General features: G+C 37.2%; 2 protein-coding genes across 3 annotated transcripts in view; one reads left to right on the top strand and one right to left on the bottom strand.

Annotated features, from left to right (window-relative positions):
* Positions 1-2,245: 2,245 nt before the first annotated feature.
* On the bottom strand, positions 2,246-24,418 carry PPIL3 (peptidylprolyl isomerase like 3). The gene is made up of 7 exons (XM_007501598.2): positions 24,289-24,418; positions 22,583-22,621; positions 17,801-17,875; positions 16,410-16,503; positions 15,943-16,010; positions 6,200-6,318; positions 2,246-2,942 (listed from the first exon to the last, which is right to left on the bottom strand). The coding sequence occupies exons 2-7, from the start codon at positions 22,583-22,585 to the stop codon at positions 2,816-2,818; spliced, it is 486 nt and encodes a 161-aa protein (XP_007501660.1). The 5' UTR covers positions 22,586-22,621; positions 24,289-24,418; the 3' UTR covers positions 2,246-2,815.
* NIF3L1 (NGG1 interacting factor 3 like 1) overlaps positions 24,387-26,510 on the top strand; it is a 28,831-nt gene continuing 26,707 nt past the window's right edge. The window contains exon 1 of one of the 2 annotated variants that reach the window (XM_007501595.2): positions 24,387-24,474. The gene's annotated coding sequence lies outside the window, so the exon portion shown is untranslated. Of the gene's footprint in view, positions 24,998-26,510 lie in introns of both variants that reach the window. The other variant, XM_007501596.3, reaches the window with a different exon arrangement.

The following is a 26,510-nucleotide window of genomic DNA, read 5'->3' as shown; positions in this document are numbered from 1 at the left end:
GAGTTGTTTTTGTCGGTTTCTTCAGCTTCTCCATCAGTCTTTCACTATCAGAGATTAGCCTAGTAGTAACTGGCACATAGTAGGCGTTTAATAAATGTTTAGAGAGTGATTGATTAAACAGGATAAGCTAGATGGTGGAATAGTTTGGGCCAGTCAGGCAGAAAATAGAAAAGGCTCAGAAAACATTCCTTTGGATGCCTGCCAGCCAAAGTCCAGAACTGTTGTTTACTCACTAGAAAAGGGTCAGATCTCAAACTAAACTACATCATCAAAATTATTTAATACACGTTAGTAATTAAAGAGGTTGATCACAGTTTACTGAAGCAAAATAGAAAAGGAGAGTGTTGACTGTATTTCGGGCTGTTATGAGTCCCTTTGCGTTGGCTTTATATCTTTCTTCTGATCTTCTGCAGTCTTGTACTGAAAAATGCATTACATTTAGTGCTTGTAAGAAAACTGGGGAACTGAGACCTAGAATTGAGCAATAGATGGAAATTTCTGATAATAAACAGACTTAGTAAATCTTAACAAGCCAGAGTTGTTGATTTTTTAAAAATCTCCTTTGCTAGAGATGTCATAATTGAGTGTGGAAGACAGCTCTGGTAACCAGTTAAGTTCATTTTTTCATTGAATCAATCTTTGGAGCTGTGTGAACCAAGTCTGCACGTTTCCTTGAATTGTATGCCCTAAGCAACTTGTATTAAAGGAAAAAGCTTGCTCAGAACCAGAGGGAGAGATTCCAAAGGTTAAAACCAGCCTAACCACTACACCTCTGAGAAGCAAAAAGAGAAAGGAAATATTGGGAATTCTTTGGCTCTCCAGGCAAGGCAACTCAGAAGACTCTATCTTCCCTATTACTCAGAAGACTCTGTCTTCCCTATTACTGTAGAGAGCAATTACCATTCTCCTAGTCCCTCAAGGCTCACAATCTAGGAGTGATGCTGGATTCCTTACTATCTTTAAAATCCAATATCCAAGCTGTAGCCGAAGCTTTCAGATCTCACTTTTGCAACATCTCTGGTATACATCCTCTTCTTTCCTCTGACACTTCCACCACTCTGGTATAAACTCTTATCATCTCATGCCTGTGGACTGTTGAAATTGCCTCCTGGTGTGTATGCCTGCTTCAAATGTCTCCCCATTCCAATCCATCCTCCCTTCAGTCATTAAAGTTATTTTCCAAAAAGTGCAGGTCTGATTCTTTCTCCCAACTCATGAAACTTCAATGACTCCCTATGACCACCAGGATCAAATACAAAATCCTGTTTGGCATTCAAAGTCCTTCATAACCTCCTCCTCCCCCTCCTTTCTACAAACTTTTTGATGTAGTGACACTGCCCTCCTGGCTGTTAAGACAAATAAGACTCTTCATCTTTAAGCTCCAGTTTCCCTTCTTCTATGCCTGGAATGCTCTCCCTCGACAATTCTGCCTACTTACTTTCCTGGCTTCCTTTAAGTCCCAATTTAGTCCGACAATTCTGCCTACTTACTTTCCTGGCTTCCTTTAAGTCCCAATTTAGTCCTGGTTTTTTTTTTTTTTTTGTATAGAGCTCCTTTGTGCATATTAGCTTGTCTTCCCCCATTAGATTGTGAGGTTCTTGAGGACAGGGTTTTTTTTGGGGGGGGGGTTGCCTCTTCTCATATTCCTAGAGCTTAACACAGTACCTGGCACATAGTAGGTGCTAATATTGACTGAAACTGTGATTTGTCCAAATCACAAGCTAGTAAGATTCTAAGACTAGATGTAAATTTGAATGAGGAAACCAAGGACTGGAATGATAAAAGTGCCTTATTCAGGGTCATGCAGAAACACAATTAGTGTCAGACAGGATTAGAAACCTTGGTTTTTCTGACCATCCTATCCCTTTTCATTAAGCCACTGAACATGAATTTCATGTTTTTATTTATTGATAAGGATATAATTTTTTGAAAATAAATTATTGATTTGTTTCTAATTGGATAAATGCTGTGTTTTCAAACATGATAGTATTTACATGTAGACTATTTTGTTATGTTTATTCACTACTGGCTTTTAAATCTAGGGGCTAATATACTTTTTGGAAAACTTTATGTATTACTTAAATTTACTTATTTAGATTTTTCAGAGGAAGCCGGACCCTTACCTTCTGTCTTAAAATCAATACTAAAAATCAGTTCAAAAGCAGAAGAGCAATAAAGGCCGGTCAATTGGGTTAGTTATTTGGCTTGCCTAGGGTCACACAACCAGGAAGTGTCCGAGGCCAGATTTACATGACTTAAATTTATTTATAAACTTGAAACTTCAGTATACTGTTCCCACAAAAATTGACTTTTACCAGAAAAATAAACAGCTCCTGTCTTCTATTAAAAGGCTCAGAAATGTTAAAAAAAATTACATCTTCCAAGTTATACATTTATTACTTTTTTAAAAGTAGCAAATCCAACATCATACTATATTATGACTAGGAAGATATTTTTCTGTAGTATATTCTGAAAACAAAGACTTTTTTTTCACATACTTTTTCATGAGGAAGCCAGAATTCCATGCATGGAATTGTTTTCAAATATACTTGCTAAAAATAGAAAAGTAATAAGCTTAGGGTCACAGTGTGTTGTACTCTTCTGGTTTGGCTTTTTTTCTTTCTATCATTTCATAGTAAACAGGCAGAGTTGGTATGAAAAGTCCATAATCCTCTCTGGTAGGGCACAACCAAACTAAGACCTCACTGGTAAACAAGCAGAAAGATGCAGTCTGTGGCATAATGAAGACAGAGTGAACAAGATCCAAGTGTTTTCTGAATTCAGCTTGACAAAATTTTGTCCCAATACATTATAATCATGGAGCAAATGGATTGGCATGAATAGTAATATCCTTAATATGTACGTCATTAAGAGGCCGAAATGTCTTTTCATTTACTGGCAGCTTCTCTAGTTCATCCAACGTCTCCAGACCATCTATTACCCTAAAAGAAAATAGAACACTTGTGAAAATTCTTTTGGGATGATAAATTCATGGTTTTAAAATTCCTATAGCAATTATGATTCTAATTATAATTCATGTGGCAATTAGATGAATCCTGCCTTGTGACAGTTCCATCTGTATTGTTTTTTGTTTGTTTCTTTTGTTCATCTACTATTGTAATAAATGGCTGCCGAGTTAAAAAAGATGTATTCCATGTTCTTGTTTATTATGCATATGTAACTTTTTTTCCTCTGGACTTCAGGGTCCTTGAAGGTAAAGCTCACTTCTTACATTTTTGCATATGGCATGACATAGGTACAAACATGACAAAAATTTGTTGGTTTAATTTTTTAAAAATCCTTACCTTCTGTCTTGGAATCAAGGCTTAGTTGGTTCCAAGACAGAAGAGTAAAAACTAGATAATTGGGGTGAAATGATTTGCCAGGGTCACAGTTAGGAAGTGTCTGAGGCCACATTTGAATTCAGGACCTCCCATCTCTGGCCTTGGCTTTCAATCTACTGAGCCACCTAGCTGTCCCTTTTGGTTTAATTTTGATCTGTTTTCTGTGAATCTTAAAAACTACTCAGACTCTACTTTAGAAGATTTGATTAAGCTATTCCCTTATTGTAACAATGGAGATACTTGGTCTAACAAAAAACAGGAATGTATTGGGAACTTTTAAAATTATTCCACCCTACTCAGAGAGTGCCTTAGGGGAAGATAAAGTTGTAAACTACTGATTGAACAATGAAAGTCCCTAACTCATACCTTATAGTAAAGCTAGAACCTTAAGATGGGTCTATTTTTAGATCTAATACAAAAAGGTGTTAAGTACCTGGAAAGGTTAAATTAATCATAAAAGGGTCAAGTAACTTATAAAAGGCAAGCTTAACAAGAGGTGTGAAGTACTCAGAAGATATAATCTAACCAGAGAAGGTGAGAACCAAAGAAGATGAGAACTAAGAATGGGCAGTCCAGGAAAAAAGCATCTACTGTGATTGGTAGACGTGAAAATTTAGGGGAGGTGACATAAGAGAAAATTCTCTTTAAAAGGAGGTCAATTAAATTGAGGAGAAAAGCTGAACTCAGTTCAGGAGATTCAGTGGAGGACTGGAGCTTGCTTGGAGACGGTCTTGTGACTGACTCGCTCTCCCTTAGGCTCAGGGAGGTCACTTTGGCCTAGGCCTTTAACTACTGCTAGGCTCAGCCTGAGCCAGAGGCAGTTTAAATTAACACTCTCTCTCTCTCTCTCTCTCTCTCTCCCTCTCTCTCTCTCTCCCTCTCTCTCTCTCTCTCTCTCTCTCTCTCTCTCTCTCTCTCTCTCTCTCTCTCTCTCTCTCTCTCTCTCTCTCTCTCTCTCCCCCTTCCCTTAATTCCTTCTCTCTTTATTAATTAAAATCTCCATAATCCCCAGCTGACTTGGGTATTTTCATATTTGGGAATTTCTCATGGTAACCACTTACTTAGAATTTAAGTCAAAACACTAAAATTATCCTTATGGTTTTGGCGTTTACATTTCTTGTTATAGATCTGGAAGGGAAAAGTTCAAGCCTCCAAACTTTTATATTCTCAGTCAACTACAAGCAGTAGGTATAAAACATTCCTACTATAGCTCTAGAATAACTGCATACTACCTCATTCCTAATTAACAGTATCACTGAAGAGTGGCTATAGATGGAACAAATACATAAAATAGAATTGCTTTTTTTTAACCTTTACCTTCCAATTTAGAAATGGTTTCAAGGCAGAAGTGTGGTAATGCCAAGGGCAATGGAGATTAAGTGACTTGCTCAGCTAGAAAGTATCTGAGTCAAATTTGAACCCTGACTTTAGGCCTAGCTTTCAATCCACTGAGCTACCCAGGTGCCTCAGAATAGCACTTTAAATCAAATGCCCACTAATACAAAGTACTGTCAAGATTAGTAATATCAGCTATAAGGTGAATGAAGCTCATTAAATTTCCTGAAATGAGAAACAGCAGACATCACTTTATTTTGTAAAATTATCCCACCGATACATACAGGACCATTGTACTTCCACTGATTAGCAATAAATTTAGGTTTAAGAGAATGAGATAGTGGAAAACAAGAAATAAAAATTCTGAATGCTTGGAGAAAAGATGTTGGCCTTGGGACAAATTAGAGCAAGAGTTTTTAATATTCTTTGCATCTCTTTGGCAGTCTAGTGAAGTCTATAAATCCCTTCTCAAAATGTTTTTAAATGCATAAAATAAAATCCATTGGATTATAAAGAAAATTAATTTTATTGATATACAGCTATCAATTTTTTAATTTTAAAAACCTTTACCTTCTGTCTTAGAATCAATACTAAGTATTGTTTCAGGGCATAAGAGCAATAAACATTAGGCAATAGAGGTCAAACATCTTGCATAGGATCACATGGCTAGGAAATATCATCTAGCTGCCACCTCAAAATAGCAAAAAAAAAATTTTCTAGCTCCTTAACTGAAGTTTCATTAGGGTTACAGCTTTATCCACAGTTGTAAAGAATGACAGAACTTTTCTTATTAAAACAAATTAGAAAACTAAGGGGATGTTTCAAATTCCTAAGAGATGGATATTATAATTAAAAATTTAACTTTACAGAGAACCACATAAACCATAAAATTTTATTTTATTCTATATTCTCTCTGACCCCCCCAAAAAAGATCAAGGTAAAAATGTTATAAAAGATTGCATTAACAGTAAAATATTTTATTAGACTCTAAACACAGAACAACTAGAACTCCCCACCTTCTAAAATTTTTGAGTCATTTATTTTTCTAGAAGGAACAGGACAAAGGATGAGGTGGGCTATAGGTGAAAGGAGAAGGCAGAATTAAGACAAAATCATTCTATTCATTAAGAAGAAATTACTCTTTCAGGTCTAGAATATTAGTGACTATATATAAACTGAAATCTGGGTATAGAAAGTGAGGGAAAAGAGCCAGGAAACTCAAAAACAATGAGATTATTGGTATTTTTGACCAAAGGCAAGCTTTTGACCAGAGGCCAAATGAGATCTGCTATTTTTTCATGTATTTAACTGCTTCCTATCTTCCCTCAAAATTAAGAGATATATACATTTATGGAAGAGGGAGAAGATGTTGCACAATAAACACCTATATAACTGATTTTTGCATTGGTTTATCAACAACATGAGGCTCTTTGAAAATGTTAATGGTTTGTGCTATATTTTAAGCATGAAGGTATATCCTTACTCAAAGAAACTCAAAAAACAAGGCCCAGAATACTCACTTTCCAAACACTGTGTACTTCATGTCCAAATGAGGCTGCTTGCCATAGGTAATGAAGAACTGTGATCCATTGGTATTTGGGCCATTATTTGCCATGGATACAACTCCTCGAACACTGTGCTAAGAGATGAGCAAAAGCATCAATTTAATCTTATTTATTTAGTACTCTGAATTTAGGCCTGAGATAAACATGCTTAACTAGCTATATAAACAAAGGCAAATTAAATTTCTTTGACACTTGTGAATCTTAAAAATTCTCAGACCCTACTTCAGAACACTTGGTTAAGACCATTCCCCATTTTAAACAATGAAGGGACTTAGTCAGGAATGTGAGAACTCTACTCCACCCATACTTAAGCATACTTTAGGGGAAGATAAAGTTGTAAACTCTTTACTGAACAATGAAAAAGTACTTAACTCATAGTGAGGCAAAAGCCTTAAGCTAAGTCTATTTTTAAGAAGGTGCTAAGTACCTATGAAGGTTAGGCAACTTGCAAACTTGTAAGGGACAAGCCTTAACAAAAGAGGTGTGAGGTTTTAGTCTACTCAGGTGTGAATTACTCAAAAGTTTAGTCTACTCAGGTGTGAATTAAGAACGGTCTGTCCTTTGGAAAATGTCTACTATGATTGGTAGTTGTGAGATCTTAGAGGAGGTGACATAGGAGAAAATTCTCTTTAAAAGGAGCTGTCTGAACCAATTCAGGGAGTTCAGGAAGAATTCAGCCTTGGAAGCTAAAGTGGAGCTCAGGAGCAGAATTGGTGGGTCTCTCTGAACACTGGAGTCTTGCTTGGGACAAATCTTGTGGTGAGTGGATTAAAGACTGACTGATCTCTCTCTTAGGGCTTGGGCCTAGGCTGGCCTAGCCCTTTTCTCATTGTTTCCTCTTTCTCTCTCTTTCATTAATTCCTTATTTGTATCAATTAAAATCTCCATAAAAACCCAGCTGACTTGGGTATATTCCATATTTGGGAATTTTTCCCTGGCAACCACTTTATAATTGATTTAACTCAAGACAATATCTTGAAACCATATTTCCGCAGTCACAGTTTATGCCAACCACTCTTTTAAATGTTACAGTTTATGGCATACACTACTTTAAATGTTACACACTTTGGGTTCCAATTACTTTACTCCTCCTAGTTAAGTGGATTGTACTAGAAAAACTCTTCTTTAGGGAGTAGGGATTGGACTAAAAAATTCTAAAATCTAGGGCAGCTATGTAGCATAGTAGATAGAAAGCCAGGCATGGGGACTAAAGGTTTTGGGTTCAAATCTTGCCTCTGACACATCTTAGCTGTAAACCCTAAAATTCCTTAGACTTATAAATGTTGGAAATTTCACCATTGGGAAATTTCATACTTGAAAAATTTCCTATTGATAGTGGGTCTTGGCTATTGGAATGTGAACCCCATTGGCATGGGAGGTTCCTTCTTCTCCCTTCTTAAGATTACTTTAGGACAGAAACCTTTTGCTGAACAATGGAAAGGACTTTGACCTATGCTTAAGCATAGAACAGGAATTTCTTGGAGTCATGATTGATTTTAGAATTGATACAATGGAGATACTTGGAATCAATCTCCACCCTATTCAGTCCTAACAGGATTGAGTAAGGGCTGCAGCCTAGATCAAAATTTAATTATTCCAATCTCTACCCTACTCAGGTTAACAGGATTTAGAAAGGACTGTAGCAAAGGAGCAAAGATTTAATTATTTGAAAATATGACCTTCAACAGACATGTGCAAAGCCAGAGACCTCTGGGTGGTCCTGGGTTAAGCTAGAGTCTCCATTGGCACAGGGAAATTGATGGACAGTGATTGGTAGATGTGAGAACTGAGGGGAGGGAACTTGGATGGTTTCCTTAAAGATCAGGGGGGTCTGAAGACTTGGGGGGTGGGGGGGGTTGAGGAGTTGGCCGGAGTGGTTGGAGTGTGCTCTGAGAAGCTTGCTCTGAAGGAAGCTGAAGGTGGGGGCCTCTGAGACTGTTTCTCCATTTTGGTCACGTGAGTAATAGGGACTGATCTCTTTTCTTTGCCCCAGCTATCTAAGGGCTTGGGCCTTTTGGCCCAGCCTAAACAGAAGGGGTATTTAAGCCCTATTCCCTTCTCTCCCTTTTTCTCTCTATCTCTAATTCCTTTCTTACTCCTATTGTAATTAAACTCCATAAAAGATTTACTGCTGACTTGAGTTTTCATTTAGGAATTACATAGCTGAATTCCTTGGCGACCTTAAATTAATATATATCAGTCTTTTAAAGTGATTTCCTTGTCACATAGCTGTGTGACAATGGTTGATTCACTTAACCCTAACTGATTAGCCTATGCCAGAACTAGTTCTAAGATAGAAAGTAAATGATTAATTTTTTAAAAGTAATTCTAAAATCTATAATGCTCACATAATGGTATTTTTAAAAAGGGATCTTATCTCAGAGGACTAACTGACTTAATCAAAAGAATCTTTTTATATAATCAGTCCCCAAACCTACTGTATACTGAGCACAGGGATGTAATCACAAAAATATTCAAGTCCCTGTCACCAAAGGGCTTATTCTCAACTGGAAGGATAGAACATATTCACAACAAAATAAATAAAGGGTATTTATTGTCATTAATAACCATCTTAATTAAGTAAGGCTTTCTGAAGGAGTAGGCATTTTATTTAAGCCATGAAGGTGGAAGGAGATTTTCAGAGGAAGAAGTAAGGAAAGAAACCCTGGGTAGAGATGCCAAACAGGCATTTGGAGATGTAGGCTTGGAAGTGAGTTGAGATAATAAGAGCTAGATATATAGATTTGGGAATTATATAAATAGAAATTATAGCTGAATCCATGGAAGCTGGAAATATCCCAAAGAGACTAAAGAGGAAAAAAAAAGATGAGAGGGTCCTGGACAGAGATCTGGGCTTCACCTATAAAGAATGGGACATGGATGATGAACCTGCAAAGGAAACCAAGAAGCAGCAGTCTTCCAGGAAGAAAAAGAACCATGAAAGATAGAGCAATGTCACAAAAACAAGGGAGGAAAAAGAAGGAGGAGCTTGTCATCAGTATCAAAAGCTGGAGCAAGGTAAAAAGGATGAAAGCTGAGGAAAAGCCATTGGATTTAGCAATAAAGAGATTGTTGGCAGTCTTAGAGAGAGTAATTTCAGTTAAGTAGTGAACAGAAACCAGAGTGAAGGGAGCAAGTAAGTGAGTGGGAAAAGAGAAAAATGGAGCAAAGAACAAAAGCCTCTTTTTCTTTTTAAACCTCTACCTCCTGAAGTCTTAGAATTGATATGGAATATTGGTTCCACTGAAGAGCACTAAGGGTTAGGGAATTGGGATTGAGTGATTTGCCCAGAATCAAACAGCTAGGAAAGGTTAGAGGCCAAATTTATCAAAGGGAAGAGAGGGATAAGCAACCACTGAAAGGGATGCCAGTGTGCAATGAAGGTCTTTTTTAAGACTTGGGAAAGTCTGGACATGCTGGTACAAAGTCTTATGAAAAGGGAATTCTTTGTTCTCTTTGTCTATTCTGAATTTACACTTGTAAAAAGGGAATCCTTTATTCTTCTTGCCCAGTTGGAGTTAAAACTCTGGTTAACAATAACTTAAGTACCACTACTTAGTAGCTCAATAGATTAGGAAGACAGGATTAACTCTCCTTTGTCTATCTTTTGATTGAATCAAAAACAAGCTTGAACTAGGTGGAGGAGCTAGAAAACCACTTACTGATTTCACACCCTCAGAAATTCAACCAGCTAGGAGACTGTGAACCCTTTTGATGAGAATTCACACCTTCATAAGGTGAGAACAGGATCCGACAGACAAAGCCCCACCCCCACCCCCACCCCCCCACCCCTGGGTAGTGCTGGGCTATTTGGAAACAGTGATCGGCCCTTGTGAAAAGGAAAGGGAAATGAAGCCATTATAAAAGGCCCTGTATTTCTGGGGCAAGGGAGTCAGCTTCAAGAGGAGTTTGACTTCAAGAAGGGAGGCAGCTTTAAGAAGAAAGGTGGCCTCAGGAGTCACCCTCAGTTCGAGTCATCATCTTGACCTGACTCTTGGAGGGAACCTGGATGAGTGGATAGCTGGCTTTCCTTTCCAGGAAAGAATTTAATTCCAGGTTGAAGGTTAATACCAGGTCACATTTTATGGACTTTTTTTGCGTAAAAAACTCAAACGTGGGGGCAGCTGGGTGGCTCAGTGATACAGTATGATTCTAAGGAAGAAGGTATGGGTTTTTTAAAAAATCAGAGCTGTGATCACACCAGCCTAGGCAGCTTATTTAAAATAACTCCCTCTGCTACCAATGGAAGTCAACATTTCCTCAGCAGTTTATAGTCTGAGAGTTGCCTAGGTCAAGACGAAAGTAATGGATATAAGAGGAACCACTGGTTTCCAGTAAAAGAAGATGACTTTCACTGAGCAGGTAATTCGCAATGTTAACTTTCCAGCAGAACCCAATAACTACAAGAGGTCCATGAGGGACTGGTTTTATTAGTTTAATAACCAATGCAGAAAAATAATCAGGGAGTTAAGATGGTGGCATAGAGGCAGTGAAAGTTCAGACCTCTAAAAACCCTTCTTTACCGATTACAAACTAAATGCTCCTAGGGGACTGAAAATCAAACCTAAGAACAAGACAGAGGCAAGGAACCCGCCTACAGGACTCAAAAGGTACGCTCCCCAAAAGCCTGAATTTGAAAACACTCAGGTTTAAGGGAAGAAAGAAGGGAGGTCCCATCCTTCCCCCCCACCCCCCCACCTAGAGCGCTAAGCCTCCAGGGCAGCTGGAACCTCTGGGCGGGCAAGGGTGCTGGTCTGGAAGGAGTACCTTGTGGGCAAAGCTGTGCCAAGCTCAGAGCGTGGAACTCAGGCAGTGGGGAAGCAGTTGGAGAAGAAAAGCAGAGCGCAAAGCACAGAGCGGGCAGCATTAGTTACAGCAGCGAAGACACTCCACATTGCCCCCACCCGAGGTTTTGGCCTCAGGGCACATCCAGCTCAACCCAGCTGGACTTAATCGCATCAAAGCCTTCAGAGGGCAGGAAAGTACAAGCTCCAATACCCCTCCCTCACAGACTGCACTGAGAGATTTGCTGACTAAAATCCAAGGGTGAAGGCTGACAGAAAAGCCCACAGGTCCAACAAAAAAATGAGAGGAGTGTGGAAGAGGCATGAAGAAAGAGAGGATTTGCAGGACAAGCCAGGCATGCAGACCAAGCTAGGGACCTGATCTGCAAAATCAAGGTAAAGATTCCAAACAGAACTCTTTTTGGTCAGGAACCCAGAGAAGGGGTTTCTCCCTTAGTCAGACACCCCCCAGCAAGAGAGAGAATCAGTTCCTCCCCCTGGCCAGCTTCAACTGCCTCTTCCTGGGAACATTCTGTTTGGAATCTTCACCTTGATTTTGCCTATCAGGTCCCCAGCTTGGTTTACATGCCTGGCTTGTCCTTCAAATCCTCTTTTTTCCTGCCTCTTCCACAGGAGCAAGAGCTCGGGAAACTGCAGGGAGTAAATAAGGGGTAAATATGAGGAAACAATAGAAAAAGAAAAAAGAAATTACAATCGACAGCTTCTACATAGGCAATGAAAAAAGAACAAACTGAACAGAGAAGAATGAGGGAACACCAAGCAAAAAAACACAAACCCCAGCAAATTGGATACAAGCTTTGGAAGAACTCAAAATACAATTCAAAACACAATTAAGAGAGCCTGAAGAAAACTTTAAAAGCAAGATAAGTCATCTGGAAACAGAAAACAGTGTCTTGAAAGTCAAAATTAATCAACTTGAAAATGATGCAAAGAAGATGAAACAAGAGGCAAAGAAGATGAAAGATGATCTCCAAAGAAAGTCAGGTGAGAAGGAAAAGGATGACCAAAAAGCCAGGGATGAAATCCAGTCTTTAAGAACCAGAATACAACTACTAGAATCAAATGACTTCACAAGGCAGCAGGTCACTATAAAACAAAATCAAAAGAATGAAAACATTGAGGAAAATATGAAGCATCTCATTCACAAAACAGGAGATGTAGAAAATAGTTCCAGGAGAGACAACTTAAGAATCACTGGTCTACCGGAAAACCATGCCAAAAGAAAAAGCCTGGACATCATACTACAAGAAATTATCCAAGAAAACTGCCCTGATATTCTGGAACAAGAAAGAAAAGTAGAGATTGAAAGAAACCACAGAACACCTCCTGTACTTAATCCCCAACCAACAACACCCAGGAATGTTATAGCCAAATTCAGGACAAGGAAAAAATATTACAAGTTACTATGAAGAAGTCATTCAGATACCATGGAACCACAGTGAGGATAGATAACAGGATCTGGCTGCATCTACAGTCAAGGACCAAAAGGCATGGAATATGATATTCTGGAAAGCAAGGGAACTAAGTCTACAACCAAGAATCAGCTACCCAGCAAAACCGACTATATTCTTACAGGGGAAAGTATGGTCATTTAACAAAATGGAAGAATTCCAAGCATTTGTAAAGAAAAGACCAGATCTAAACAGAAAATTTGATGCCCAAGCACAGAACTCAAGAGAATCATCAAAAGGTTATTAAGAAAGAGGGGAAAAAAGAAAAGGGAAAAAAAACAAAACACTTTTTTTTAAGAGACCCAATAAGGTAAAACAATATGTATCCCTATAAGAAAAGTGGTCATTGGTAACTCTTAACAATTGTTATTATCACCTGGGCAGCTAGAAGAATTACACTTAGTGGGAGCAGTGACAAATTGTATACAATGAAATGCCAAGATATAAATATGTATATATGTATGCATAAATACATATGTGTGTGTGTATGTGTGTGTGTGTGTGTATAAACAACTAAAGATAAAAAAGAGGTTAATACTAAAAGAAATGGGAAAAGAAACAAAAGGGGGTAAATTTATATGTCACAAAAAAACACATGGCGGGAGGGGGGATAATATCGATACACTGGAAGGGTAAAGAGTTTGGAGATAGGAAATACTCAACTCTTATGTGCATTGAAATTGACTCAAAGAGGGAAGAATAATCAAATACACTGGGGCAGAGAATTGATTTGCACCCTATGAGAAAGTAGAAGGGTATCAATTGGATTGGTGGGGAGGGAAGCAGTACAACAGAGGGAGAGGATAGGGGGTAGTTTAAAAAGACTGTAAAAAGAAGGGAGGGGAGGTAGAAAGGGAAGTAAAATGAGGGTGGGAATTAGGGGCACTGATTAAAAATAAAACATTGGCGTAGAAGGAAATAGTGAAAGCAGAAAAGGCAGGACTAGGAGTAGAAATCAAAATGCTGGGAAATACACTGCTGGTAATCATAACTCTGAATGTGAATGGAATGAACTCACCCATAAAATGCAAGCAAATAGCAGAGTGGATTAGAAACCAAAACCCTAACATGTGTTGTCTACAAGAAACACACATGAGGAAGGTAGACATGCATAGGGTAAAAGTACGAGGATAGAGCCAAATCTATTAGGTATCAACTGAGAAAAAGAAGGCAGGAGTCACAATCATGATATCTGACAAAGTCAAATAAAAAATAGATCTAGTTAAAAGAGATAGGGAAGGTAATTACATCCTGATAAAAGGCAGTACAGACAATGAGGAAATATCAGTACTCAACATGTATGCACCAAATGGCTTAGCATCCAAATTTCTAAAGGAGAAACTAGTGGAGCTCAAGGATGAAATAGGTAGAAAAACTATACTAGTGGGAGACTTAAACCTTCCTCTATCAGAACTAGGTAAATCAAACCAAAAAATAAATAAGAAAGAGGTAAGAGGAGTGAATGAAATCTTACAAAAATTAAGAGTTAATAGATATGTGGAGAAAAATAAATGGGGACAAAAAGGAATACACCTTCTTTTCAGCAGCACACGGTACATTCACAAAGACTGACCATATACTAGGGCATAAAAACATGGCAAACAAGTGCAAAAGAGCAGAAATAATAAATGCAGCCTTCTCAGATCACAATACAATGAAAATAATAATTAGTAAGGGTACGTGGAGAGGCAAATCAAAAATTATTTGGAAATTAAACAATATGATTCTCCAGAATCAATTAAAGAACAAATCATAGAAACAATTAATAATTTCATTAAAGAAAATGACAATGTTGAGACATCCTTTCAAAAGCTATGGGATGCAGCCAAAGCAGTACTCAGGGGGAAATTCATATCCTTGAATTCATATATTAACAAATTAGGGAGGGCAGAGGTCAATGAATTGCGCAGGCAAATTAAAAAACTAGAAAGTGAACAAATTAAAAACCCTCATATGAAGACTAAATTAGAGATCCTAAAAATCAGAAGAAATTAATAAAATTGAAAGTCAAAGAACTATTGATTTAATAAATTACAATCCTATCCAAATTAATTCACTTATTTAGTGCCATACCCATTGAACTACCAAAAAACTTTTTTGCTGAATTAGAAAAAACCATAGCAAAGTTCATTTGGAGGAACAAAAAATCAAGGCTATCCAGGGAAATCATGAAAAGAAATGCGAAAAAGAAGGCCTTGCAGTACCAAATCTCAAACTATACTATAAAGCAGTGGTTATCATAACAATTTGGTACTGGCTAAGAGACAGAAAGGAGGATAAGTAGAATAGACTTGGGGTAAGTGACCTCAGCAAGACAGGCTATGATAAGCCCAAAGATCCCAGTTTTGGAGACCAAAACCCACTATTTGATTAAAAACTGCTGGGAAAACTGGAAGACAGTATGGGAGAGATTAGGTTTGGATCAACATCTCACACCCTACACCAAGATAAACTCAGAATGGAGGAATGACCTGAATATAAAGAAGGAAACTATAAGCAAATTAGGTGACCACAGAATAGTATACTCATCAGATCTTTGGGAAAGGAAAGACTTTAAAACCAAGCAAAAGCTAGAAAAAAAATCACAAAATTAAAATCAATAATTTTGATTACATCAAATTAAAAAGTTTTTGTACAAACAAAATTAATGTATCCAAAATTAGAAACAAATCCAGTAAAATTGAGCGTCAGCTACGGGAAAAGTACGGGGAGGGGAGGGAGGGAAATAATATGATTCTTGTAACCAAGAAATAATGTTCTAACTTGATTCAATAAATAAATAAATTTTTAAAAATAATCAGCAAAGATTTATGTGTATAAGGTCTAGTATCAGACAGACATACTTAATGTATTTGAATGATTCCATATCCTCAGTTTATACCTATGCAAGGAGATAATGTTTAATGACTTTTCTATTCTAATTTAAAGGGGAAAATTCTTCAAGTCATCTCAGCACATTATTTACTTTTTCTTTTAAAATTTGATTTTTAATCTGAATGTAAACATCAAAAAAAGAGAATTTCCATACATGCAAGCAGAATACATTTACTTTTTAAAAAAATCAAGATGACTACTAGCAGCAACTGAAATATAAAGGATCTCATACTGCCCTGGGGGAGTTATGGCATGGTATATGACAATAGTATATTAAGTATATCTGTAAGGCTTAAATGGGAATACTAATATATGCCAATTTTATATAAATTTTTGATCTATAAGCAAAAAGTATAATAGCAGGTAAAAAAAGGGAGAGGCCAACCACTACTCTGTGTAGATTTAATCATACCCATTAGTTTATTAAATAGACAAAAGCAACTATCCAAAATCCATACCTGCAAAATCATTTTAACTTGTATTTAATTAAGTTAATTTAGTTGAAAGTCTCCAGCTTTTAACTAGTGAGAAATTGAGGTACGAGAGTAATTCCAAACAATAGAGGTACCTTAAGGTATTCACTGTATTCATCTTCAAATTTCCTGCCCCAGATGCTATTGCCTCCTTTCCCAGAACCTAGAGAAGGTTAAAATTAATAATGAGTTCAAGTTTTTAAAGGAAAAAAAGGAGAGAAAGTAATTTTTAGGGGTACAAAGAGAATGAGATAGGCCCTAAAGCTTTTGAAATAATCCATCTTAATTGCAAACTAATATATCCACATACTTTATCTCATGTTCTAAAATTCTGGCATATAGACTAATCTATGAAAATAAATATTATTAAAATAACAAAAAGGAATCATTCATTTTTATAACTATATACTAAACAGAATCTACCAGATTTTTAGACATTTTTTGGATAATAGTCAATAGGTATAATACGCCCCCCCCCCAACTTCTTTACTTAGAATGACTTCTTTTATACCCTCAGCCCAATGTCCCCAGGAAGGAAACTACTAATGAATGAACCACTCACCTGTTGGATCTCCTGTTTGTACCATGAAACCCTTGATATTTCTGTGAAATATACACCCATTGTAGTAATTACTAGCACAAAGAGCCAAGAAATTCTAGAATGTGAAAAGTTAGGACATATTATGGAATGACATATTTATTATTAAATCACAACACTTGATTCGTCAAACACTATGGCTAAAAATTTAACATGCACATTTCAGGCATTAATCTGGATACCAATTGTACTTTACAAGTCCTTAATTCTTATCAATAAGCAAATGAAATAATTTCAAAATATTCCATATTCCTTTCATTTAGTCTTATACTCATGTTTGTCTGTTTTCTACGGAAAAAAATAATCAGAAGACGAGATTTCAGGTCCCTGTTTTGTAGGAGGGATCCGAACTAGACCTGAGATTCTCAAAGTATAGGTCAGAAACCACTTAGGGGCTCCTAGACACTTTCAAGAGATTCTCAATATTAAAAATATTTTCATAATAACACTAAGACATTTTTATTTCTAGTACATTAAATATTGATAGCTATAATCCCCATAAATAAAGTCTTTGGCAAGATGGATCATTAATAATTTTAAAGAGTATAAAGTCTCTGAGATCTGCACAATGAGACAATATTTAAGATCCCTGTGATTCTTAAAAACCCTTGATGCCATGTCTACAGTTAGAGTCCATTACATCTTTGTTTCTCCTTTTACATCTGAAAAAGCAAAGGTCTAACTAGTTTTCCTTGACAACAACAAGTAGGAAAACTATTTCTTCTCAGTGTGTTACAGTGAGAATTCCTTTTGTGTATGAATTAGAGTAGCTGCCCAAGTAAATCTATTTCAGCTCTTGAACTCCAAGATTCTTTATTCTTAGCCTGGGTGCTTTAAACAAGTAGTAGCCACTGATGCCACGCTTCTTCACTCACTAATAATTTGGAGAAGTTCAGGAGAATTCTCATGATACTTCCAAGTGATGGAGAGCCTACTACTTACCTGCTGGTTAGGATATCTAACAAATCTCTGTAAAATCATTTTATCATAAAAAACATTTATGAAATACTCAATTATGCACATATGATGTTATATGTTAACATAAGACCTATTTTCTCAAATACAAACACACAAAAGAAGATATAAAGAACCCAAAACGGACTTTATGAAATCATTAAACTGGTGTTCTGGTTATTAACATATTCTTTACATGAAAACTATAGCCCCTTGATTCACATAAACACCATTAATTTAGTCCTGCCCCATCATTTTATAGATGAAGGAAACTGATATTTAGAAAGTTAAAGATCTTATCTAGTGCTGCCCAAATAGTAAGGGGCAATGATGGGATTTAATCCATGTTTTCTAACTCTAACTAAATACAGAACCAAGTTGTTATTTATTTTGATACTTACTTCACATGACTTGGGTGTCCGCTCACAGAAAACTTCTATTTTAATATCACCAACATCTGTGTGCAGTGTCACAGACTAAAAAGGAGAACGAGAACATGATAAATCAGTTTCCAGCAAATGAGTTTATGTACTACTATTGCCAATTAAAAAAACAAGATGGAACCGTTACATAACAACGCTTCAGAGCTGATCTATTAAAGAAAAAGGTTTGGAAAATACAAAAAGCTGTTTCAATGCCTTCATAGAGTCATTTAAGTAATGAACAACTTTTTTTTAAAAAGCTCACAAGAAAATAAATGGCAATGGCAACATCATTCATTTAAAAAACATCATTAAACTATTTGGGAGTTATATTGATAAAGACAGAAGACCAGAATATTTGGTTCACAACAATCCCTTCTTGCTCCAAGAACAAAAATGGAAGATTGGTATTCCTCACATAAATCCCTACTAAATTCTAGGCATGTGATTCTTTCTAGCAATAGCCCCTACTCACATTTGATAAGATTAAAATCGCCAAACTGTGGCATGTAAAAATTAGTTTTGCTCTGCTAGAAGTGTTATATTTTTAGAGGTTTATTCAAGATTAAGAAATAAAGAAAATACAAAATAAGAAAGCACATGTCTAGGCCCAGAGAGCCCATTCAAAACCACTCACATCTTGCCTGCTAGGTAGAGAGCTGCGTGTGCTCCAAAGAGGAAGTAGGAAGAGCCAGCAGTAGGCTTTTATAGCCAGTTAAATAGAAATTTTGATCTCGCCCAGGTGAAAATCTCAGTGAGATTAGAGGGCACACCTCAGGAACAAGAGCAAGGACTTCTGGGGATTGAAGTCTAGGGTTCAAATCTCCATTTTTACATTTCTCCGTATGATCCTCTGGGGAAAAAAAGGTTTTTCCCAAAGGATCATGAAAACATAAGCAACTTAAAGATTATAATAATTTGAGGATAAGAGGAAAAACAAAATGAAACAAAACCAATAAATGCTGGACGCATTGACAAAAGGCCAATTAGGGGGCAGTCCCCTTTGGTATGAAAGTATACATACAAATAAATGTTCAATCAACCACACCCAAAGTTCAATTTTGATCTTCTTATGCAGCTTGTGGTCTGGAGGCATCTTCATGGTGTCTTCTCCAAGCAGTTCAGTTTCTGGATTCAGAGAGGTATCATCTTTCTTTACCTAAAATTCTTCTTAAAAGGAATTTAAACTTTGCAATTTAAATAATAATATTTTTTACATTTCCCCGTCTTGAGGGTGATTGAAAGAAAAAAAAAAGGGATCACTTGGGGATGCATGGCTGAGTTATGAGGTATATGAATCCACTGGCAAGAGAAATTAAAAAGACATCAGAAAAATTCAAATAAAAAAGAAAATTACTGGATGAAAATATAGACTATCGAAGTCTTATGTGTAAAAATTCCAAGTAAAGGAAAAACAAATCTATAACAGGTCCTTGAATCAGGGCCCAATTAAAATGATCGAAGTAATGAAGCATTTACCCAGTTAGTAGCCAGGACTATAGAAAGCTACCACACTATGAAAGATAGAGAAAGGGACCAGATTATAAGAGCCAAGTTTGGGGATACTCTTCTGTATTTTCAGAGCGAGTGTGGACACACAAGGAAGGCCTATGTCGTAACAAATGTTAAACATAGCAACCTCCCATCTTCACAGTAGGTTCAAGTCCTTTGTATTGGCTTGGAAGTGCATCAATCCGTCCTGGATTGGCTTATCTTTGGCCCTATGCAATGGCTCTTTTGTGTATATCTTGTCCTGGAATCAGACAGAATCATTAAGCAAAGTCCAATAATTTTTTTTTAAATAATTAGTGGCATCATTTTTATAGTCTCAAGCTTTTAGGGCATGCATTAGTAAATGTATCTTAAACTTATATTACTGCAAAATCAAAAAAGTTAAAGAAAATCTTAATGCTGGTGACATGTGCTTCAAATATAAAAAAGGAGAGAAAAAAAAACCTGAAATAGTATATTGCACATGAAAGAAAAATATAATAAAAGTTTCAAAAAATAAAAATATAGCATATAGTCATTGACACACTGTGTCAGCTAAGAAAATATAGAATGCAAGGCTTTCTCAACAAAAATGAGATCCATTTCCTCTTCATATCTGGCCATGACCCACTGTGACTATGAGCAAATGAATGTTACAAGTTTTTGGTTTTATTAAATAAAGAACAGTATTACAAATATGTAGATATCAATATCCCCCAAATCCTCACTAGCCCAGTTAATTACAATGGCAAACAAACACACTATCATATTTCACATAAGTTGCTGTATGGCATTTTTAAAAGCCTATGAACCGATGGATATTTGTCACAAGTTTTTACAAACGTAGCAAACCTTTCAACCTTGGTATTTAAACAAAGTAAAACTTATTTTGGGTTAAGAACATCATCAAGAAATCTAGATATCATTCTGGTGGAAGTTAAGTAGTGAGCTGAAGAGTATAAATGTGTGATGCTCCTTTTTTGGAAGCTTTTTAGGGGTACAAATGCCCTAAGATTAACTACCCAACTTCCATTCACATATTTAGAAATGTGGGAAGGTTGGGGTTATAAATTGTACTTCACTTCAGCTACTAAAATGGACCTTATACCTAGTGTTAGGGGCAGGCAAAAATGACCAGAGATTGTTAAGAAAATTCTAAAAATCATGTCTAAAAAACCCTTAAAATCAATTGAGATATTTAGCGCATTAAATCCTCCAAAGGTTGTTATACAATTGTAACCAGTTCTGATGAAGTCCATCTATCCTCTATGTGAAATTCACAAAGTCAAAATCAGAAAGGCTGTTTTCATATATGGGATTAATTACAATGATATTTGTTCAATATGGTTATAGGGGAAAAGCAACAGAATATTACAGTAGTTAAAACTCAGTACATTAAAATGATTCAGTGTACCAGAATAGCAATGAATGCAGTAATATATGAACTTAAAATCACAAAGTTAAACCATAAATAAAACAAACAGTAAAATGCAATAGAATACAGAGATTTTAATGTAAAAATGGAGATTTGAACCCTGGATTTCAATCCCCAGAAGTCCTTGCTCTAGTTCCTGAGATGCCCTCTAATCTCACTGAGATTTTCACCTGGGCGAGATCAAAATTTCTATTTAACTGGCTGTAAAAGCCTACTGCTGGCTCTTCCTACTTCCCCTTAGGAGCACATGCAGCTCTCTACCTAGCAGGCAAGATGTGAGTGGTTTTGAATGGGATCTCTGGGCCTAGACATGTGCTTTCTTATTTTGTATTTTCTTTATTTCTTTTTCTTTTTTTTTTTAAATCCTTACCTTCCATCTTGGAGTCAATACTGTGTATTGGCTCCAAGGCAGAAGAGTGGTAAGGGCTAGGCAATGGGGGTCAAGTGACTTGCCCAGAGTCACACAGCTGGGAAGTGTCTTAGGCCAGATTTGAACCTAGGTCCTCCCATCTCTACGCCTGGTTCTCAATCCACTGAGCTACCCAGCTGCCACCTTTTCTTTATTTCTTAATCTTAAATAAACCTCTAAAAATATAACATTCTAGCAGAGCAAAACTAATTTTTACATGCCACAGTTTGGCGATTTTAATCTTAACACATTATAGGTTGTAGGCAGTTAAATCTCCTCCTCCCAAATACCTGAGATCATGCTTCTATAATGAGTGAATTCAAAGTTCTTTCAAAGGGTCCTATCAGACCTTTCCTTTTCAGATTCCTTTACTGAATATTCATCTAAAACACACCTACTAATTAGAAGTGTTTCCCAAAGCTTTGTCCTGAACTCTCCTTTCATTCCTCCATACTATTTGCCTGGGTGATCTCATCAGTTTCCATCAATTATTATCTACACGGATGATTCTAAGATCTAATTATCTGGCCCTAAGCTCTTTCCTTAATATCCACACACTTATTTTCAACTGCCTATTAGACTTCTCAAACCGACTGCCTTATAATTATCTTAATATGTACATATATATAACAACACATGCCCAAAATTGAACTTTTTATCATCTCTCCCCAAACTCTTCCCTCCTCCTAGCTTTCCTATTGTATGGGAACAACACAACACTTTTCTCCCAGTAATCCAGGCTTGCAACCTATGTGTCATTCTAGACTCCTTACTCTTGAACCCTTAATATCCAATCTGTTGCCTACTGATTCTACCTTCCCAATATCTTGTATATGGTGTTTTCTCCCCTCTGACAGTGCTGCCACTCTGGTATACGTCTTCCTTGTCTTGTACAGGGACTACTGCAGTAGTTTGCTGCATGGTCTTCTTGCCTCAAGTCTCTCCCCATTTCATTCCATCCTCCACTTTCACTGAAAAATTGATCTTCCTAGACTGACCACATCACTCTTCTATTCAATAAATTCCAGTGGTTTCCCATTACCTTATCTGTATGTCTTGAAGAATGGAATGTTCTGACAAAAACATACACTTTTATAACAAGCAACACCAAAAAGAAGGGCCTGTGTGTCAGCTTAGTCAGCTGCCTTTGCCTACCCTTAATCTCACCTCTGGTAAAGAGCAGAAGTTTCTCTCCCTAAAGTCTTTATACCAAAGGCAGTTATCATGTAAACCAAATAGAATTATCTAGAACCAATAAGATTGAGCATGCTGACCTAGATAATCTGTGAGATTCTATTTAGGCTCTAAAATGATGATAATTCTACAACTAGTTTCAAGGCTCTAGTTTTAGAAGTGGTATTTTAATGCATCTAGTCTCCTAAAAAATTTATCAAGAAAACTTTCTTTAAGAATCTATGAAACTCACCATTCTTTTTGGGGGGATTTTGGGGAGTCCAAAAGAAAGCTGAAAAAAGAAAAAAAAAGTTAGAAGTTTTTCTTTCCTCATATCAAATGGATCTATCTAATCCAAGCAACATATTTATAAAAATCCTACTGGTCAGGGTTAGAAGGAGATGGAAGTAAAGAAAACAGTCAGGAAGAGGGGTGGGGAATGGAGGGAGCTTAAATAGTCACACTCCAAACCCAATCTCACCAGGGCTTTTATTTGCTCTCTAACATGAACCAGGTATGTTTATGTCTATGCATACACATGTGTATGTGTCCCCTCAAAGTAAGCCACTGTCAATAAAAATTCAGTTTAAAGGAAATAATTTTGCTTAATTTTTTTTTAAACCCTTACCTTCCATCTTGGAGTCAATACTGTGTATTGGCTCCAAGGCAGAAGAGTGGTATGGGTTAGGCAATGGGGGTTTAGTGACTTGCCCAGGGTCACACAGCTGGGAAGTGTCTTAGGCAAATTTGAACCTAGGTCCTCCCATCTCTAGGCCTGGCTCTCAATCTACTGAGCTACCCAGCTGCCCCCTGCTTAATTTTTTAAACCCTCCAATTTTCCTTTATTCCAGACCTATGATTTCATTGGTATAAACAGATCCCAAGAGAAGAAATTCCCTATATTCTATCCACAATTGTTCTTCAACTTATTAACCAAGAAGCTTTCATTAAGCATCTATTATCTGCCAGGCACTGTGCTAGGGACACAGTTCTTGCCTTCAAGTTTATATTCTTTAGGGTAAGAAACTATGGATATACAGAAATATAGCAATAGGGAAAGGGTATGGTCCTGTTATTTCACTGTTCTAGTGAACTCCCTCTTGGGGAAACTCTCCTAATGCAGCTTAGCACTTTCTCTGTTTTTAACAGTTTAAACAGTTGCTTAGAGCACAGAGAAACCAACTCCCTGTCAATTGAGCCCTGCTACTTCTAATATAAACAAATATATATGAATAAGGCAATTTTGAGGGGGGGAAACTATCAGAAATCAAGAAAAACCTCAGGCAGGCAGTATTTTAATTAAGTTTTGAAAGAAACCAGGAAAATAGTCTAAGAAAATTTCCTGTACCCTGAGAAGTTAACTATAACTTGTCCAGGGTCACAAAGTCAATAGGTCAGGAGCAGAGTTTGAACCCTGGCATTTCTGCCTAAGGCTGATTCTCTATCTACTATGCCACCAGATGTTCTCAAATGTGGTCTGTGGACCCAGGGGGTCCTTGAGATTTTTGAAAAGGTATTGTGGTTATCAAAATTATGTTTATAATTTTTTTTTTATCTTTCAGTAGTTTTCAGTCATGTTCAACTCTTAGTGATCCCTAATTTAGTTTTTTTGTTGTTGTTGCTGTTTTTTTTTTAATAAAAATCCCTTACCTTCTGTCTTGGAACCAAATACTGTATATTGGTTCCAAGGCAGAAGAGTGGTAAGGGCTAGGCAATAGGGGTTAAGTGACTTGCCCAGGGTCACACAGCTGGGAAGTGTCTGAGATCATATTTGAACCTAGGACCTCCCATCTCTGGGCCTTGCTTTCAATCTACTGAACTACCCAGCTGTCCACCTAGTTGTAAGTGAATTTTGATCTGCGTCAGTACAAGGAGTTTATGCTCTGCGTAGGCCCCTCGATCTCCCACTCGTCCTCCTCCCTTCCGTCTCCAACCCGCAGTCTTCCTCTCCCAGCTTACTCCACCACTCCAGGATTCCGATCACGAAACGTAATTCCAGACAAAAACTAAGCGGACCGGAAAAAGGTAAGGCACACGCACGAATGAGGACAGGCTACTTCCGCTTTCGCCCCAAGCAGCGGAAGCACGTGAGTAGGAGGCGGAAGTGGCTCCCAAGAGGGCGGGCGTAGTGAGAACTCGGCTCAGGTGAGGCCGCCGCCCGTATTGTCGCGTTTAGTGTGGGGGTGGTGACGGGTTCTGTATCTTGCGGGTACGGGTGCTTTCGGGGTGTCCTGAGGCTAAATTGCAAAATTTACTGGGAGGGGAGGATCTTGGAGGCCGCCTAGTCGAATTTTCAGCTGAGGCCAGGAGCTGTCCTAGGTTCCTGGGAGAGGGGCTCGGCCTACAGGGCCTTTCTAGACCTAATTAAGAAAGGACGTAGAGCGTCCGCACGAATCACGGATGGGTCGGTAGAGAAGAGCTGCCGCCGCCGCCGCCACCGCCACCACCGGAGACTTTGCCCTAAAGGCCTTTAAAGTGGTTATTGATTTGTTAAAATAGGCATAAATTAAGGGCAGACTCAGATAGAGAACCAGGCCTGGAGACGGGAGGTCCTAGGTTCAAATGTGACCTATAGTCCCAGCAGACTAATCATTTAAACCTTATTGCCTAATCCTTACTTTTTCTTCTGGCTTGGAAGCAATACACAGTACTGATTCTAAGACGGAAGGTAAGGGTTTATATGTGTATGTGTGCGTGTGTGTGGGTGTGAATTGTTGGCATTGTGTAATTACGCCGCTTTGATTTTTTTTTTAACTCCCTAGGATTTATGTGGGCCTTGGAATAGTCTTGAGTTTGAGCTTTGTCCTTAATGCCTAATTTGTTATATCTAGCAGCTAGTTAACTTAGTGAATAGGACGCTGGACTAGAAGACAGGTAGAACTGAGTTCAGAACCAACCTTGGACACTTGCTTGGGTAAATCACTGAATCTCTCTGCTTCGGTTTTCTCATCTGCAAAATGGTGGTTTTTGTGAAGATAAAATGAGATAAGATTTGTAAAGTGCATAATTTTATTATTTATATAATAATATAATTATATCAGTTATATTATTAATAATTATATTATGTGCCTTGAACAAAGTAGGCACTTAATAAATATTTATTTAATTTAATTGAATGTTCACTTTATCTCTTAGTGTGCAGAATGGTAGTTTAGTAGATAGAGAGCCAGGCCTAGAGATGGGATTGTCCTAGGTTGAAATCTGGCCTCAGATACTTCCTAATTGTGTGACCTGGACAGTTCACTGAACCCAAATTGCCTAGCCCTTCCAGCTCTTCTTCCTTGGAACCTGTGCTTGGTATCGATTCTAAGAGAGCAGTTAAAGGTTTAAAAAAAAAAAGGTGAAGATCTGAAGGAGTGGAGGGAGTTAACACATCAGAAATGTTCACTATACTCTTGAGATCTCATCCCTGATGGAGAAAAATGAAGAATTTTGTTTTTTTATTCTTGGAAATCAAACCTTTAAACAAATAACAAATAGCCCAGGAGCAGGAATGGTTCTGCATTTCTTTATGGGTGATTCTTAGAATAAAATCCTTATCCACATAGGGATTGGGAGTGAAATTATATATATATGCAAATAAGGTAACAAAGGGTATTTCACCCATCTGTGGTTCTTTTGTGCTCAGGAATATATCATTAAGCTTTTCTCTCAGCCCATGGGTAACTTGCTGAGCAATTTTTTGACGTCTTCTATATGCTCCCAGTCAGACTCATTTCATTTCACTGTTTTTTCTTTGTACTTTATCTTGTTTGAATAAATGTTTCATTCCCTCCATCCCCAATGCACAATAGATTGTAATAATCTTGTGGGCATTGATAATATTACTTGTTTTTGTATCTTGTCCTCTCTCTGCCTCTTTGTTGATGAGCATGGTCCCTTATACATACTAGGAATTGAATAAATATCTATTGAATGAATGAATGGAATTAAATTATTTTATCTAGATTTCTTGAATGTCATTCACAACCATTATTTACATTTCTTCTCCTTCTGACTTCATTACTCAAATGAAACTGCTTAACAATGAATGATCTCTTAAATGAAAAATTTGATGATTCTTCCCTAGTCCTTATCCTTCTGAACCTCTCTGCAGTTTTTTTTTATTCTGCTGATGATGTTATTCTCTTGTATTCTCTCTTTTGTATATTTTCATGACATTGATCTTGCCAAGATGTACC

The sequence above is a fragment of the Monodelphis domestica genome, chromosome 8 (assembly GCF_027887165.1).
Source record: "Monodelphis domestica isolate mMonDom1 chromosome 8, mMonDom1.pri, whole genome shotgun sequence".
Taxonomy (NCBI): domain Eukaryota; kingdom Metazoa; phylum Chordata; class Mammalia; order Didelphimorphia; family Didelphidae; genus Monodelphis; species Monodelphis domestica.
The sequence above is the reverse complement of the archived record's forward strand: the minus strand, read 5'-3'. Positions and strand labels throughout refer to the sequence as shown.

Coding starts and splice junctions, on each gene's coding strand:
- PPIL3 (XM_007501598.2), bottom strand. Junction 16,504..17,800: donor GGACACCCAAGTCATGTGAA/GTAAGTATCAAA, acceptor TTCACATTCTAG/AATTTCTTGGCTCTTTGTGC. Junction 6,319..15,942: donor AATACAGTGAATACCTTAAG/GTACCTCTATTG, acceptor CTCATCTCTTAG/CACAGTGTTCGAGGAGTTGT.